Source organism: Amblyomma mixtum, chromosome 5, assembly GCF_055824585.1.
Source record: "Amblyomma mixtum isolate Tamu chromosome 5, ASM5582458v1, whole genome shotgun sequence".
Classification (NCBI taxonomy): Eukaryota; Metazoa; Arthropoda; class Arachnida; order Ixodida; family Ixodidae; genus Amblyomma; species Amblyomma mixtum.
This window is the reverse complement of record NC_143016.1, coordinates 151274376-151289319: the sequence shown is the minus strand read 5'-3', so window position 1 is coordinate 151289319 and position 14944 is coordinate 151274376. Positions and strand designations below refer to the sequence as shown.

The following is a 14944-nucleotide window of genomic DNA, read 5'->3' as shown; positions in this document are numbered from 1 at the left end:
GAGTGCCCCTTCTCGTTAGACCACTTAAAATGACGTAACGGCGTGGTGAGATACCTGATAAATTAAACACTCTCCGACGCCAATTAATTGCATGTTGTACCATCTCTACAGCGCAATAAACGGGACAGGGTGAAAAGAAAACATCTAAAGACAAACACAGCGCTGTCTTTGCATGTTTTCATCTCATCTTGTCCAGTTTATCGCGCTGTAGATATGGAACTTCGTCACCAACTCGCCCAACAACTTACCTTGTCGAACTGCATGTTGTACGTCTGGTTAAAAAAGATAAAAAAAATATTGATGATGAATGTTGCACAACTCGCCTACATTTCTCCTCTGATAAAGCACATGCTCACTACGAGGTCATTTCGGCAATAGATGACACAAGAAGCAAAGAATCGGCCACACTCCCCACGTTCCATATAAAAACGTTTTATTGCAGGTCACTGCGCTCAGGTTTAAATTCTTCCAAGGAAGACTTCTTTCCGGGCGTATGGTCCTTCTTGACTAGAAAAAGATTTGTGTCCGCACCACTGGGCGTCTGCCTGAACGAAAGGAAGTACTGAGGGGCCCTTCGGTGCCTGCAACTTTGTCATTTCACGTCACTCCAGTTTCAAATGCCGTCATCCTTACCTCAGTGAAATTCCACCGGCAAAGCTTGCACCCATTACTCATTGAGCATGGAATGCTCCGCCATGACTCAGGACACTCCTGCTTACTTCAGAACGTTTGTAGTTAAGGAAAACAGCAACGGTGACATAATAATAACGTGCGGGGGGAGCAGCTATAAACATGACCACTCTTGAGAGCAAGGCAAGTTTTAGATACTGCACCATATATGCCAGCTTGGTCGAGGTTTTCGTTCACAAGGCGATAGAACAAACACCAAGAAAGGGATTCAACAATCTCATGCACACCACGCTTTTTAGAACTACCACATAAGCTACATGTGAAGCATATCAAGATCAGCTACCTTAATACATGGAGTGGTGCTTCGGAACAAGCAAGGTATGCGAGCACTTACCTCCATGGCCGGTTACTTTCGCATCCCGGTCAATCGCGGCTGTCATTTATTTGTCTTCTGTCTTTCAGGACAAAGTTAAATGAACACCTTGTATTGGCTGTTCACGCAGACTTCTTTGGAACTATCACGCTCACAACGCGACATATGGAAGTAAGGCATACATACACTGCAGAAAGAAGTATTCCTAGAATGTGCGTGAGCGCATCGTAAGTAGTATAGCCACTACCATAATGCAGCCAATGAGTTTCAGGAAAGGAAGAAACAAAAATGTGAACGCCGATAAAAACTACTAGAAAAGAAGCTATACATCACGCTTCAATCGCCTGGGAATCGTGTTTTCCCAAAAAAAGATTACTCTAGAAATTTTAGTTGGAATCTGAAGTTTCAGCTAGAGATGGCCAATTTCCAGAAATATTTGTCATCGACCGTTTTTTCACTGCCTTTCATCTCTTGAAAGATTGCACCTCCACGGACGCACGGGATTTCCTGCATGTGAACCTCACTCAAAGCGTGACATCACCGAAGCGCTGTTAGCGTCCGCGGCACACACAAACGGGTCACAAATCTCAAACCTAAGGTCATCACAATCCTCTAATAGGCGAGCGATGGTCGCCACTTCACTGCCGCTACCTCGCATTCCTTCTTGCGCACGCGGAGTCGCTGTCGTCATCCGCGTCATCGCCGTAGTCATACACCACCTCTCGACAGAAGCTCGGCTCGTCCAGAAAGCTCACCGAGGCACAGCGAACGCGCGATGATTGCGGCGAGCTAGACGGCGGGGAAGAAGTTTGCGGAGTCATCGAACGGGGAGTGCTGGATCGAGGGCTGGGAGCCTCGAGAAGTTGCAGTCCAGCGGCTGCCGACATAGAGGCGGCACGGCTGCTGCGGCGACATCCGCACGGGTTTCCCGAAGCCAGGGACCGCCGCTTGCCGGCAAGCCGGCCCTTCACAATTTCGTCCACGCAGTAATTGTCTCCGGAGGAGGGTGACGACAGGGCGGCGGGACTCGGGCCCCGTGGGCCGTCGCAATCGATGCTGTTGGAAGGCCGCCAGCTCGTATCCCCCGACGAGGAGTCGTGCGAATAGAAAGACGGCCTCTCTGAGCCACGACCAGGGATCTCCAACCGTGCCGTGGACATGCTGCAACAACAACAAACGCCAGGTCACTGTAATTCATGCGGCGTAATGTGGAAGCGTGAGCCTAGCTGTGTCCTCATGGTAAAGCCTCCACAGTGCCAATGAAGGATACCTTGGAAGGCTTAAGCAGCCAGGGTTATGTGTACTCACAACGGCAACTTCGCTTTCCTTCCAGTCGTACCATCTCTCCGTCGTCTCTTCACCCAACCTAAGGCCCCGCAGCTAGCGTCATCTGCATCACAGTAACTAAACTTTAAAAACCAGAACAAAAAAAAATTGTATTCTACCACTGACTCCTAACCTAACTCCGTTAACGGAGGAATCGGGGGTGGGGTGGGGTGGGAGCGGATAGCTCCACTTTTCCCTAGATAATGTATCAAGCTGTCTAAGCGAAGAATGGGCGTTGTCAGATGGGGGGGGGGGGGGGAATTCTTTAGTGTCAGAACACCCCCTGAAACCCCGAAATTTCTAAGCGCTGCATACCCCCTCATGGACAATTTCACGGTCATAAAGGTGAACGGACGCTTCTAAGTAATGTTCAGCTTGTAGACGAACTCACAAAAGTTTCAGGCGTTTCTGCGAAAATATATATTTTAATAGCGCTTTTTTCCTCGCGCGACAGTTCCGCGTTGAATTTCAAACACTGGCCCTTATTCTTGCGTTTCAGTAATTATTCAGGAATGTTCTGATGCATTTGCGTTCTCTGTTGTTTATTCCCGAAAAGATTGATGTGCTATCGCGCATAGTATGACTTGCAACACGCATCACGTGCTAGAAGCTGATGTCACGAAGCAATGCGAGTCGGTCGCTCCTGCAAAGTTTTGTACATAGTTGCCGAGCAGCGTGCCCGCGTGCCTGGTACTGCGCAGCACACCGTATCTATTTTCAATCAAACGCAGACCAGGAGAACGTGGCCGCCAGAGCGGGGCAGGGAATTTTGATCGTGACTGGGCGTAGTGCGGGGTCTATAACAGGAAAGGGACGTTATTGCAGAAAACAGTCAATCTTTGCCATCGCACGACGTATATGGCACTCCTTTAATTGTAGGCACAGCTCACCCAATTAAACAGACCTTTTTACGTCGGCCTACATTTTAACCATTTGCATTGTCCTCAAATGGTCATCAAGTATTGCAAAAATAAAAAATTGTTTTTTTTTTAAGCGACTCTGCGGCCGGGCGCTGGTGCACATGCATGCATTGACAAGTGCATTTCGTTCGCAGCTGCTGATTTGTTGTAAGAGCAGAAGCTTTTGTGTTGTATATGTGAAAATTATTGTAAATAGCCCTGATTTCTAGTACGGCTGCTTTTTTTTGTGAGAAAATAAATGTTCTATACGAATCATCCTCAGAGTCCTGTGTGCACTCCTGTTTTTATGTGCATATTAAAGTGAACGAAACAACTATCTCTTCGGCTTTATTAAAGCAAAAAAATGATTAAGAAATTGTTTGGGTGCAGGCTCTCTCTATATTTTTTAACCGGCGCCGTATAACACCCCCCGAAAAATATTTCTGGCTAAGCCACTGCTCAAGAGCCCTGATACATGGATATCTCATAGCTAACGAGATAGAAGAGCCGCTAAACCTCACTGCATGAGTTGCTTGTCGTCAGTAATACAGACAGAGCGTGAGTGCACGATGATTCCACGCTGTAGTGGAACTCTTGCAAGGCCATGAGAGCGCACTAGTTACCAGGCAACCAGATTATATTACTGGCGCGGGGAGTTTTGTGCGTGACTGTTTCTGTGATTGTGGACCACTTTGTGGCATGCATGTATGGTGATATGGTGCTTTGTTATTCACGTAGAGTGAAGAGAGGGTGATATGACGATTTCATTCCAAACGCATCTAATCCTAACTGTTTTAGTGTGCTAGCACTTACCGTGGCCATTCCCTGCAGTTAGCGGCTGTGTGTTTAAACGTCAGTTTGCTCAAGCCTGCCTTGTGGCAGATATATTGTGATGCCGTAACAAATAAGATGACGGATTGGATGCGGGACCAAAGGAAGAGGACGATGAGGAAGGTGGAGAAGAAATCAACTTCCTCTTCTAGTACACTTTAGCAAGGCGTAATAAATTTTCTTCTAGAAACACAGCGACCCCCATGCTAATTTTAATTGTATTTTTTATATTTATTTTTATTTCTCACATTTTCAAAAGTTTATTTCATTTTATTTTTTCTCTCTTTCAGCCAGTGCAACATAAGTCATTTTCAATCATTTGCACATAAAGCCATCGTCCCGTCTTCGATCTCCCAGTTAACAGGTCCCCTGTCGTAGCGTCGTTCACTCTGTCAGCCTATACCCTATTACTACTCCTTTTCCTCCTCTATAAATACTCCTCTTTCCAGCAGTTCACCACCTGTCTCTTCGCCACTCCCCCGTAGTGGGTATGTGCCATTTTGTTTGAGGACAACCAGCCAGTCAACGCTCTAACGAACGGCTGCGTCTGCTTGTTCTCCTTCACAATGGCGCAGTCGACGAACGTCGGGCCCGACCCAGATCTCCCCGATCCGCTCCTTCTCCGCAGCGGCCAGGAAGTCCTTCGGTCGCCCCCCCCCCCCCCCCCCCCCCCACCGCTCGCGGCTTTTGCCGTCCGAGACCGACGTCCTTGAGCACGGCGTCCCCGCCTTCTCGGCGGGTTCGGCGCAGGCCCTCCTGCCCGAGGCCCTCTTCACCCTCCCGGAATTGACCGCTGCGCTTGGCCGCACCTCTCTGTCCTCCGGCGGGCCAGCGCCGCCAGGCCGGCTTCCGGAATTTCATGGTTTTTGCGACGATCCCAGAGCCCGGGTGCAAGCTGTCGATGCTGTCGCCCGGCGTCCCGCATGGTCCTCAGCCACCGCCCTCGCTTTCGCGGAAAACCATCTCCACGGTGCAGCTCTCGCCTGGCACCAGTATGCAGGCCACCGCTACCATACTTGGTCGGGCTGGACTGCTGCCCTCCTGGCCGCCTTTGCCTTCCTCGCCAGTGCGTACGACGTGAAATTCTCGACGATGCACTCGGGCCACCAGGCTCCAAGCGACGATGTCGCCTTGTATATTTACGACAAGGTGCGTCTTCTTGAGGCTAGTAATATCGAGTGGCCCGCGCCCGCCGCGAAGTAGTATATCTTCGACGGTCTTCACGATGCGACCCAGGCTTCATGACCACCGTGGACACCGACACCCTCCCCACTTTTGTCTACCGGTCTGCCGCCTTGCATGACACCGCGAATCGTCGCGGGTCTTCGTTGCCACCGGGACGCCTGCCGCGCCACCTCAACAGCGCCGAGGTTGCTTTTCGTGCGGAGCGGACGACATGACCACATGCCCAAGGGCTGTCCTCATGTTGCCCGCCCGCGCATGCATTTCCAGAAACTTAGCACTTAGGAAACCAGAAATAATTAAAAAATTGGATACTTAAAATATACTTAATACCATGGTAGAACTATTATTAGAAAAATCATATGAATCATAAATGAGAAGGAAGGAAATTGCAAAAAAGTAAATTAATAAATAATCAACTATTCCTCGTACTTCAACGCAGACGTACCACTTAAATAAACAGTCTAAAATAAAAATGTAAGGAAACTGCAGGCACAGTAAGGCGTTGACTGGTTGGTCTGTTAATTGGTGGAGAGGGCTAATGTTGAAATGGACAAAAGAACTTGGGACAACACCAGAAACAATGTGCGTGGGAAGTGTTCATCTTAATGAAGGTCGGCAACAAGCAACTGTGCGACGGTATGTGCTTGGTGTTTGGTGTTTGTATGTGCGAAACAAAAACAGGCACCAGGAAAGGCAGTTCAAGAAGTCGGCAACAGCAACGGTGCGACTGTGTATGTGTTTGGTGTTTGGGTGTACAAAACAAAAACAGGCATCAGGAAAGTATCATCATAATGAAGGTCGACAAAAGCAAGTGTGCGACTGTGTATGTGCTTGGTGTTTTGTGTTAGTGTGTGCGAAACAAAAACAGGCACTAGGAAAAGCAGTCCAAGAAGTCGGCAACAAGTAATTGTGCGACTGTGTTGCGACTGTGCTGGTGTTTGTGTACGAAACAAGAACAGGCATCAGGAAAGTAGCATCATAAGGAAGGTCGGCAACAAGCAAGTGTGCGACGGTGTATATCCTTGGTGTTTGGTGTCTGTGGGTGCGAAACAAAAACAGGCACTAGGAAAAGGAGTCCAAGCAGTCGGCAACAAGCACTTGTGCGACTCTGTATGTGTTTGGTGTTTGGTGTTTGTGTACGAAACAAAAACAGGCATCAGGAAGTACCATCATAACGAAGGTCGGCAACAAGCAAGTGTGCGACTGTGTATGTGCGTGGTGTTTGGTTTGTGTGTGCGAAACAAAAACAGGCACCGAGATATCAGCCCAAGAAGTCGGCAACAAGCAAATGTGCGACTGTGTATGTGTTTAGTGTTTGGTGTTTGTGTGTACGAAACAAAAACAGGCATCAGGAAAGTATCATCATAATGAAAGTCGGCAGCAAGCAAGTGCGACTGTGTATTTTGGTGTTTGGTGTTTGTTTGCGAAACAAAAACTGGCATCAGGAAAGAAGTCCAAGGAGTGACAAGGACAGTTCAGGAAGAATTCAACTTGGAATACAGTGAAATATCAGAATGTAAAAAAAAGAAAGAAATAAGAATAAAAACCGCTGGAGGCCGGGCTCTCTCTCTTGGCTGGGGTTCGCTGATGATGGTATCTACTTCTCTCCCTTTCCTTCCCTCTTTTATACCCCCACTTTTCCATTCCACCTTTCCACCTTCTATTTCATTTATAATCACAAAATTAAAATTTTGGTACTAGACCGATTTTTTTTAAGTCTATTGGCTTCTTCATCACCCGCGATACATCAGTGGTGCGGGAGAGACCCAATCTAGGGTCTCAATCTTCTCTGTCCCTCTAAGCCCATGGACCTCGTCTCCACTGCAAGGCTTGGGTGGCAGCGCCATTCCGGTTGGTGCAGTGTATCTCTGCATCCGTACTGAGGCTGGCTGCAAGGCTCTGGCGGCCGTCCCGGTGTTTAGGGAATTGCCTGCTGACCTCGTCTTAGGCACGGACTACATCATGTCCGGGGACGTGGCTCTCACCATCCGCCACGGCGGAGTGCAGCTCCGGTCTTCCGTACCACCTCTAGCCTTAACATAGCCGAGCATCTGAAAGGTGAGCCTCTCGACCGAAACACCTTGCCTGCCCTGCTGCACCGACACAGTGCCATTTTCGCGGACAGGAGAACCCAGCTTCCTGGAACATCATTGGTTGTCGATCACATACCAACCGACAATCACACGCCCATCACTGTACCGCAGCGGCGCTACGCCGCGCTCGAGCGAACGGTTATCGCTGACCAGGTACGGGACATGCTGGCTGCTTGCGTCGTCAGATTCTCGTCTAGCCCTTGGGCAGCCCCTGTTGTTCTCGCACGCATGAAAAACGGCCTCTGAGGTTTTCCGTCGACTATAGGGAGCTCATTAAGCACACGATTCCAGACTCTCACCCCCTTCCCCGTATCTACGACGCAGTTGGCGCCGTCCGGCACTCGAAGTACTTTTCAACTCTTGACCTACGCTCAGGATACTGGCAGATAAACGTCGACGAGGAGGGTAAGCACAAGACAGGTTTTCGCACCTCTTCCGGGCCGTGCGAGTTTAATCGCATGCCTTTCGGGCAGCGTACTACTCCTAGCACTTTTCATCATCATCATTTTATTTTTGAAACCAATACATCAAAACTCCATCCAGTGTGCCATGAACATGGTGCTCGACTCTCAAAGACCACGCCTGCGTGGCCTACTTCGATGATATTTTGGCCGTCGGTGGGAGCGAAGATGAGCACCTCCGGGAATCTCGATAACGTTCTTGCGAGATTATACAGAGCTGGCTTCCGGCTGAACCGCGAGAAATTACAATTTGGCCTGTCGGAAATCCCTTACCTCGGCTACAAGATTTCTGTGGAGGACACTCACCCGCTTTCAGAGCCGATAGCAGCCGTCACGAATTCTCCCAAACCTGCAGTCTGAAGAAACTACAGACGTTCCGGGGCACGGCTTCCTATGAACGCAAATTTGTCGCCAGCTCTGCCACCACAGCAGCTCCCCTCACCAATTTGTTGAAGAAAGGCGAGAATTTTATATGTGGTGAACGGCAGCAACGAGTCTTTCAAGCGCTCAAAGATCAACTTACTCAGTGCCTGGCTTTGAGTCATTTAAGCGAAGACTGGCATACTGAAGTTCACACAGACGCTAGCCAGGTCCGCCTCGGGGCGGTTCTGCTCCAGCGCGACCCTTAGGCTGCTGAGCACGTCGTTGCGTACGCTAGCCGCAAACTGTTCGCTGCCGAAAGCCATTATCACTCCAACGAGTAGGAATGCCTGGCAGTGGTCTCGAGTGGCGACAAGTTTCGCCTCTTCCTCTTCAGACGGAAGTTTACCATCGCCACGAATAATTGTCATCACCTGGATGTTCACGAAACAAAACCTCAAGCACAAGTTCGCTCGCTGGATAATAAACGCTCCAAGAATACACATATGATGTACGGCACTGGGCCGGGACTCTTAACCGTATCGCAGACGCCTTGTCGCGACACCCCACTGCTGACGGCCGTTCTCGAGCGCGATCCAGCGAAAGCTGGCTCCTATTTCATCAGCAGGATGTCAGAAAGGCCCAAAACGAGGACAGAGATATGGCAGCCATCATGGCTTCCCTTGAGGACACCGCGAGCAACTCAAAGTTTGTCCTGCGGGATGCAACATTGTACCGCCGACACTGGCTCAAACACCACAAGGATGACCAGCATCTCCTCGTCCTTCCTGCTACTCTACACGGGTAGGTGCTCCATGCCGTCCTCGACTTCCCCACAAGAGGGCACGTCGGTAAGCCAGCCACGTTGCGAAAGGTGCAGGAACGCTTCTGGTGGCCCAAGATGAGCAGCAGCATCTGTGCGTGCGTTGCCAGCTGCGAAGTCTGGCAGCAGCACCACCGTCTGCCGAGATGCTAGCCCGGGCTTCTCATGTCCATTCCTTTGCCCGAGACTATATTTCACGCCATAGGGATCGACCACATTCGGCCCCTGCCAACATCGGCAGTGGGCAACCGGTGTATATTAGCCACTGTAGATTATCTTTCATAATTTGTAGAGGTTACTGCCGTGCCCTCTCACGCTCCCCACGGCGTAGTTGGCTTTCTGCAAGATCGGTTTTAATTGCGGCACGGCCTCCCTAGAAAACTCATCTCGGAACGTGCAAACCACCTTCCGGAGTCGCGAACTCCGTGCCTACCTGCGCTGGGCAGGCGTTCAGCACCCCTTTGCATCGGCGTACCACCCGCAAACGAATGGTCGCACAGAGCAGGCGAACCAGACGATACAACCGCGACCCTTATGCACCAATAAAAAACAAGGTGAGGCGGACCGAGACCAGCATCTTCTGACGGCAGCGTTAGCAGTCAGCACATCCCTGCAAAGTTCTGCTGGAACAACGCCTTATACGGTCGTGTACGGACAGCAGACTCCACTTGCAAGGACATGCAACATGGAAACCCCTATTAACAATGGGACCCCGGTACCACGACAGGCAGCTTGTCAGCTCATCGGGTCAGCAGCACTGCAGAGCGTCTCGTGCGCATCAGGCCCAGAAACGAGACTTCTACCGCCAACATCGACCAGCTCCTTCCTGTAAAGTTGCATACGAGGTGTGGGTGCGACACGATCTCCAGCTGCCAAGGCGTAAACTAACGTCGAAATACGAAAGGCCCTACGTTGTCACCGAACGATTAGGTAACAACGCGTCGCATGTGTGTACTCCATCGTTTCAGGCAGGCTTGGACAGGCGTCGGAGAAACAATTTCGCAGTGCATGTGTCTCGGTTAAAGAAAAGGGTCGTCCGCCAGCAAGACTGAATGTGTTGCGGTGCCTGTTCTTTTCAGGTCCGCGGTCGTCGCCGAGTGATGCCGTGACCAAGACGATGACGGACGGGATGCGGGAGCAAGGGAAGAGGACGACAAGGAAGGAGCAGAGTAAAGCAAGGCGTTCTTATGAACGGCCGCGTGTGCTTGTTCTCCTTCACTGTGCGTGTGCGTGCGTGCGTGCGTGTGTGTGTGTTTCTGTTTGTGTTTGTGTTTGTGCGTGCGTGCGTGCGTGCGTGCGTGCGTGTGTGTGTGTGTGCGTGCGTGCGTGCGTGCGTGTGTGTGTGTGTGTGTGTGTGTGTGTGTGTGTGTGTGTGTGTGTGTGTGTGTGTGTGTGTGTGTGTGTGTGTGTGTGTGTGTGTGTGTGTGTGTGTGTGTGTGTGTGTGTGCGCGTGTGCGCGCGCGTGTGCGTGTGCTTGCGTGCATGCGTGCGCGCTCCCACATCCGTCCGTCATCTTTGTCAAGGCATCCCCTGACCACGACCGCGGACCTGAAAAGAACAGGAACCACAACATATTCAGTCTTGCAGGCGGATGACCCTTTCTTTTAACCGAGACACATGTTCTGCGAAATTGTTTCTGTTCTTTTCAGGTCCGCGGTCGTGGCCGTGAAATGCCGCTACAAAGACGATGACGGACGGAATGCGCGAGCAAGGGAAGAGGACTACGAGGAAGCATCAGAGTAAAGCAAGGCGTTCTATATAACTAACTGCCGCGTGTGCTCGTTCTCCTTCAGAATATATATATACATATATAGTTTGGGAAAATACTGTTTACATTCATTTACGAGCGGTAGGGGTCCAGAATGAATAGTTCCTAGCAGGGAGCACCAATGCCAACAGGGAGATCCATCAACCTTTTTTACTTCGTTCATCCTCTCCACGCAGGAGGCCACTTCGTCTTCCACTTCCACATGACCCCCCGGCGGCACGAGCGCCGTCCCGACGTTAGGCCGGTGATACAGGAGCGGCGTGGTAGGGCTTGAGGCGCGTAACGTGAACAATATCGGTGGGTGGTCTACTTGATGAGGATGCAGGTGTATGAAGAGCAGCTTCATACGTGACGTTAGTGACGTGATGCACAACACGATAAGGGCCATGGTAGAAGGACAAAAGTTTCTCAGAGAGACCGACGCGGCGGGAAGGGGACGAAGAGAACTAGCGACCCCGGTTCGTTGGTGACGTGGCGATGGCAATTATCGTACATAGACTTCATAAACTTCTGTGCTTGCTGGGACGCTTGGAGACGACTACGGGCGATTTGGCGAGCGTCTGCCGCTTGAGCAATGGCGTCACGGGCGTAGGCGGTGACGGGACGGTCAGTGGATGGGACGAGTGTGTCAAAAGGCAGGACGGCATGTCTCCCGTATAAGAGATGGAACGGAGAGTAACCAGTTGTGCCATGCTGGGAGGTGTTGTAAGCGAACGCCTCATACGGCAAGGCGAGATCCCAGTCTTTGTGGTCGGTGGAGACGTACATAGGCGACATGTCTGTTAATGTTCGGTTCAAACGCTCGGTTAGCCCATTTGTCTGTGGGTGGTATGCTGTGAAAATCTTATGCTTGGTAGAACATGAACGCAGGATGTCGTCAATAACTCTGGACAGGAAACAGCGTCTGCGGTCTGTGAATAAGTGACGAGGGGAACCACGTTGTAGAATAAGATTGTGCAAAAGTATCAGCGACATCGGTCGGACAGCTAGTAGGCAACGCACATGTAATCGGATACCGAGTGGCATAGTCTTTGGCTACTGCGACCCACTTATTTCCCGATTTCGAGGTCGGGAATGGTCCAAGGAGGTCGAGCCCTACACGGTGGGACGGCTCCACGGGCGCGTCTATAGGGTGCAGAAGACCAGGAGGTGGTGCCGAAGGCTTCTTCCTGCTCTGACAGAGGTCGCAAGTGGTGATGTATTGCCGGACTGTGCGGTATAATCCAGGCCAAAAGAAACGGCGCCGTATCCGATCGTAAGTTCGCGCCGCACCAAGGTGGCCAGCTGCAGGCAGGTCAAGGAGTTCTACAATTGATGAAGAGCGCATCTGCTCGGGAATGACTAGAAGGAGGGAGAGCCCGTCAGGACGGAAGTTGCGGCGGTAGAAGATGCCATTTTTGGTAACCAAGATCTGCAGGGAGCGCTCCAAGCTTTCAGAGCTGAGGCCCTCGATGATGGTTTGCAAATATGGGTCCTTCCGCTGCTCCTCGGCGATGTTGTGTAGATCGGAAATGCCAAACAGGGAAGGGATATCGTCCGTGTCTCTGAGAGCAGGTGGCTCGACAGGGTACCGAGACAGGCAATCAGCGTCTTAATGGAGACGTCCAGACTTGTGCACGACATTGTACGAATACTCTTGAAGGCATAGCGCTCAGCGGCAAAGAAGCCCGGAAGCGTCTTTCAGCGAGGACAGCCAGCAAAGGGTATGGTGGTCCGTGACAACAGAAAAAGCACGCCCGAACCAGTATGGCCGGAATTTAGCTACAGCCCAAACCAGGGCGAGGCATTCGCGTTCGGTAATCGAGTAATTTCGCTCGGCAGGGGAAAGCAGGCGGCTAGCATACGCAACCACGTGGTTTGGGCCCCGGTAGCATTGTGCCAGCACTGCTCCGATCCCGTAGCCGCAGGTGTCTGTGCGGAGTTCAGTAAGGGCCGCGGGATCAAAATTTGCTAGAATCCGTGATGACGTCAGCAGGCGGACAAGCATGGAAAAAGCATTTTCTTGATCAGGGCCCCAGGTAAACTCTGTGTCGGTCTTCAGTAGGTGAGTGAGGGGACGACCGATAACGGCAAAATCTTGAATAAAACGGTGAAAGTAGGAACATAACTCGAGAAAACTGCGCACGTCTTTCTGGGAATGTGGTCGAGGAAAGTGTTGCACCGCTGCAATTTTAACTGGACAGGACGTACACAGGAGGCGTCGACGAGATGTCCAAGAATGCTGAGTTGCCTGCGGCCGAACTGGCATTTGGACGAGTTGAGCTGTACCCCAGCCGAGTGGTTTGCCGAAACGGTCGATAAGCTTCAGCTTACAGTCATCCCAACTGGTCAATGCCTCTTCGTTGGTATCATATCACTTGAACGCCATGCCCTTAAGGTAAAAAAGGGTGTTCGCAAGCATGAACGTTTGGTCCCAGCAGTTAGCGCTGCACCGTTCATATTTGCGAAGCCAAGTCTCGACGTCAGCGTCCCCAGAAAACAGCCTGGCATCACGAGGGTGAGTGAGGACGACGGAGGATACCGATACTGCCGAATCTGGTGGAGAGGCTTCCGTCATTGTCGGCAGTGGAAGGTAGCGTCGGCGTGAAAAGTAGGTCAGGGTAGAAGGTAGCGTCCGCTGCGTAGTACCGTCTTGTCGCAGTTCCACGACGGATGTTACCGGGAAATACTATTTACATTTATTTACAAGCGCTAGGCGTCTAGAATGAATAGTTCCTAGCAGGGAGTACCAACGCGAACAGGGAGATCCATCAACCTCTTCTACTTCGTTCATCCCTTTCCCGCAGGAGGCCACTTTGTCTTCCATGTCCACTTCATCGTAACAGTCAATAAAGAAAAGTTGAATAGAGGTGGTGTATATATAATTCTAGGAGGGGAAGCCGCCTGTAGAGACAGTCCATGACAAGGAAATGTGGATGATACTCGCAGGAAATAGCAACCGTACATGCACGAGTGGGATACGCTGCAGGAAAAAGAATTCTTCAATAGGCAGTGCGCTACTGGAAGTAGCGTAGTGTGCACCAATATAATATTAATACAGCCAATACAGATGAGAAGTGGAGGAAGTGCTTCGCCATCTTGCCTGCGGCCGCTCGGCAGCCTAGAGTAGTTCTTCTGTGCCCGATATTGTGCCCGATTGTGTGGCACGTAATAATCGTGACAAGTCTGGTGGAGGATCCGGGTACGCTTCCAGACCCGCGTAGGCTACCGACCAGCACGGATCTCACCCATATTCACCAGCGCCGCGGCCGCCGCCTCCGTGCAGCGTCCCTTTCGGACTTCTTCCGGCTGCAACACGGGCGACGCAACCTCGGTCTTCGGAGGCACCAGCTGCCATGGCAACTGAGACTAGGCTCCCGGCGCAAATCCTCTTGTCACCAGCCGCGAACACCCCCCGTCGTTTCATGGCGACGTGTTCGAGGACGCCGAGGACTGGCTCGAAATCTTCGAGCGTGTTGCCCGTTACAACGGCTTGAGCGACGACCGTAAGCTCCACAATGTTTATTTCGCGCTTGAAGAGTCGGCTCGGACATCGTTCGAAAACCATGAAGCCTCGTTTACATCCTGGGGGGCCTTCTGCCGCAATCTGATAGCCACTCTCCCGAATTCACACCGTCGAGAGCGAGCAGAAACTGCATTACACTCGCGCAGCCAGCGCCACAACGAAGTGTTCGCATGTACTACGAGGACATGACCCGCCTTTTTAAACGCGCGGATCCCATCATGACGCAAGACAAGAAGCTTCGCCACCTCATGTGGGGTGTCAAGCAAGATGGCAAAGCTCTTCTACTTCCGCCACTTCTGAGCTGTATCAATATTAATTAGTGACCACAGATCTGGACACGAAAAATAAATTGCCACAACAGTGGCAGGCAGCCTCAACTTATGCCAGCTGCTTGCAGGCATCATTCAAAGTTATATATGTAACAGCGGTATCCGTCGAGTACTTATTTATAGGGCCAAAAGTTGGGGTCTAACGAAACGCAGTAGCGAGACGGGCGAGTTTGTGATGCATGATTAGGCCCCAGCGCGAAAAACGTAAACATAAGAAGGAGGTACGTACGGCCAGCGCCGATTCGCAAATATTTTTTTATTATTCAGAACGAGCGAGTACAATACATGCAAGGGTTGGACATTTCCATATAAGCCGAAAAAATAATAAAAGGACCACTAATTAAATTGCCAAAGTACGGCT

The 14944-nt window shown here is 51.0% G+C and overlaps 1 protein-coding gene and 1 pseudogene across 2 annotated transcripts in view; one reads left to right on the top strand and one right to left on the bottom strand.

The window, feature by feature from the left end:
• Positions 1 to 1454: 1454 nt before the first annotated feature.
• LOC149344160 (uncharacterized) overlaps positions 1455 to 14944 on the bottom strand; it is a 78466-nt gene continuing 64976 nt past the window's right edge. For both annotated transcript variants that reach the window (XM_089546182.1, XM_089546181.1), the window contains exon 4: positions 1455 to 2164. In XM_089546182.1, the coding sequence (XP_089402308.1) occupies positions 1651 to 2164 (514 nt within the window). In that variant the 3' untranslated portion in view covers positions 1455 to 1650. The remainder of the gene's footprint in view (positions 2165 to 14944) is intronic.
• LOC149344161 (uncharacterized) lies at positions 2210 to 7287 on the top strand (annotated as a pseudogene).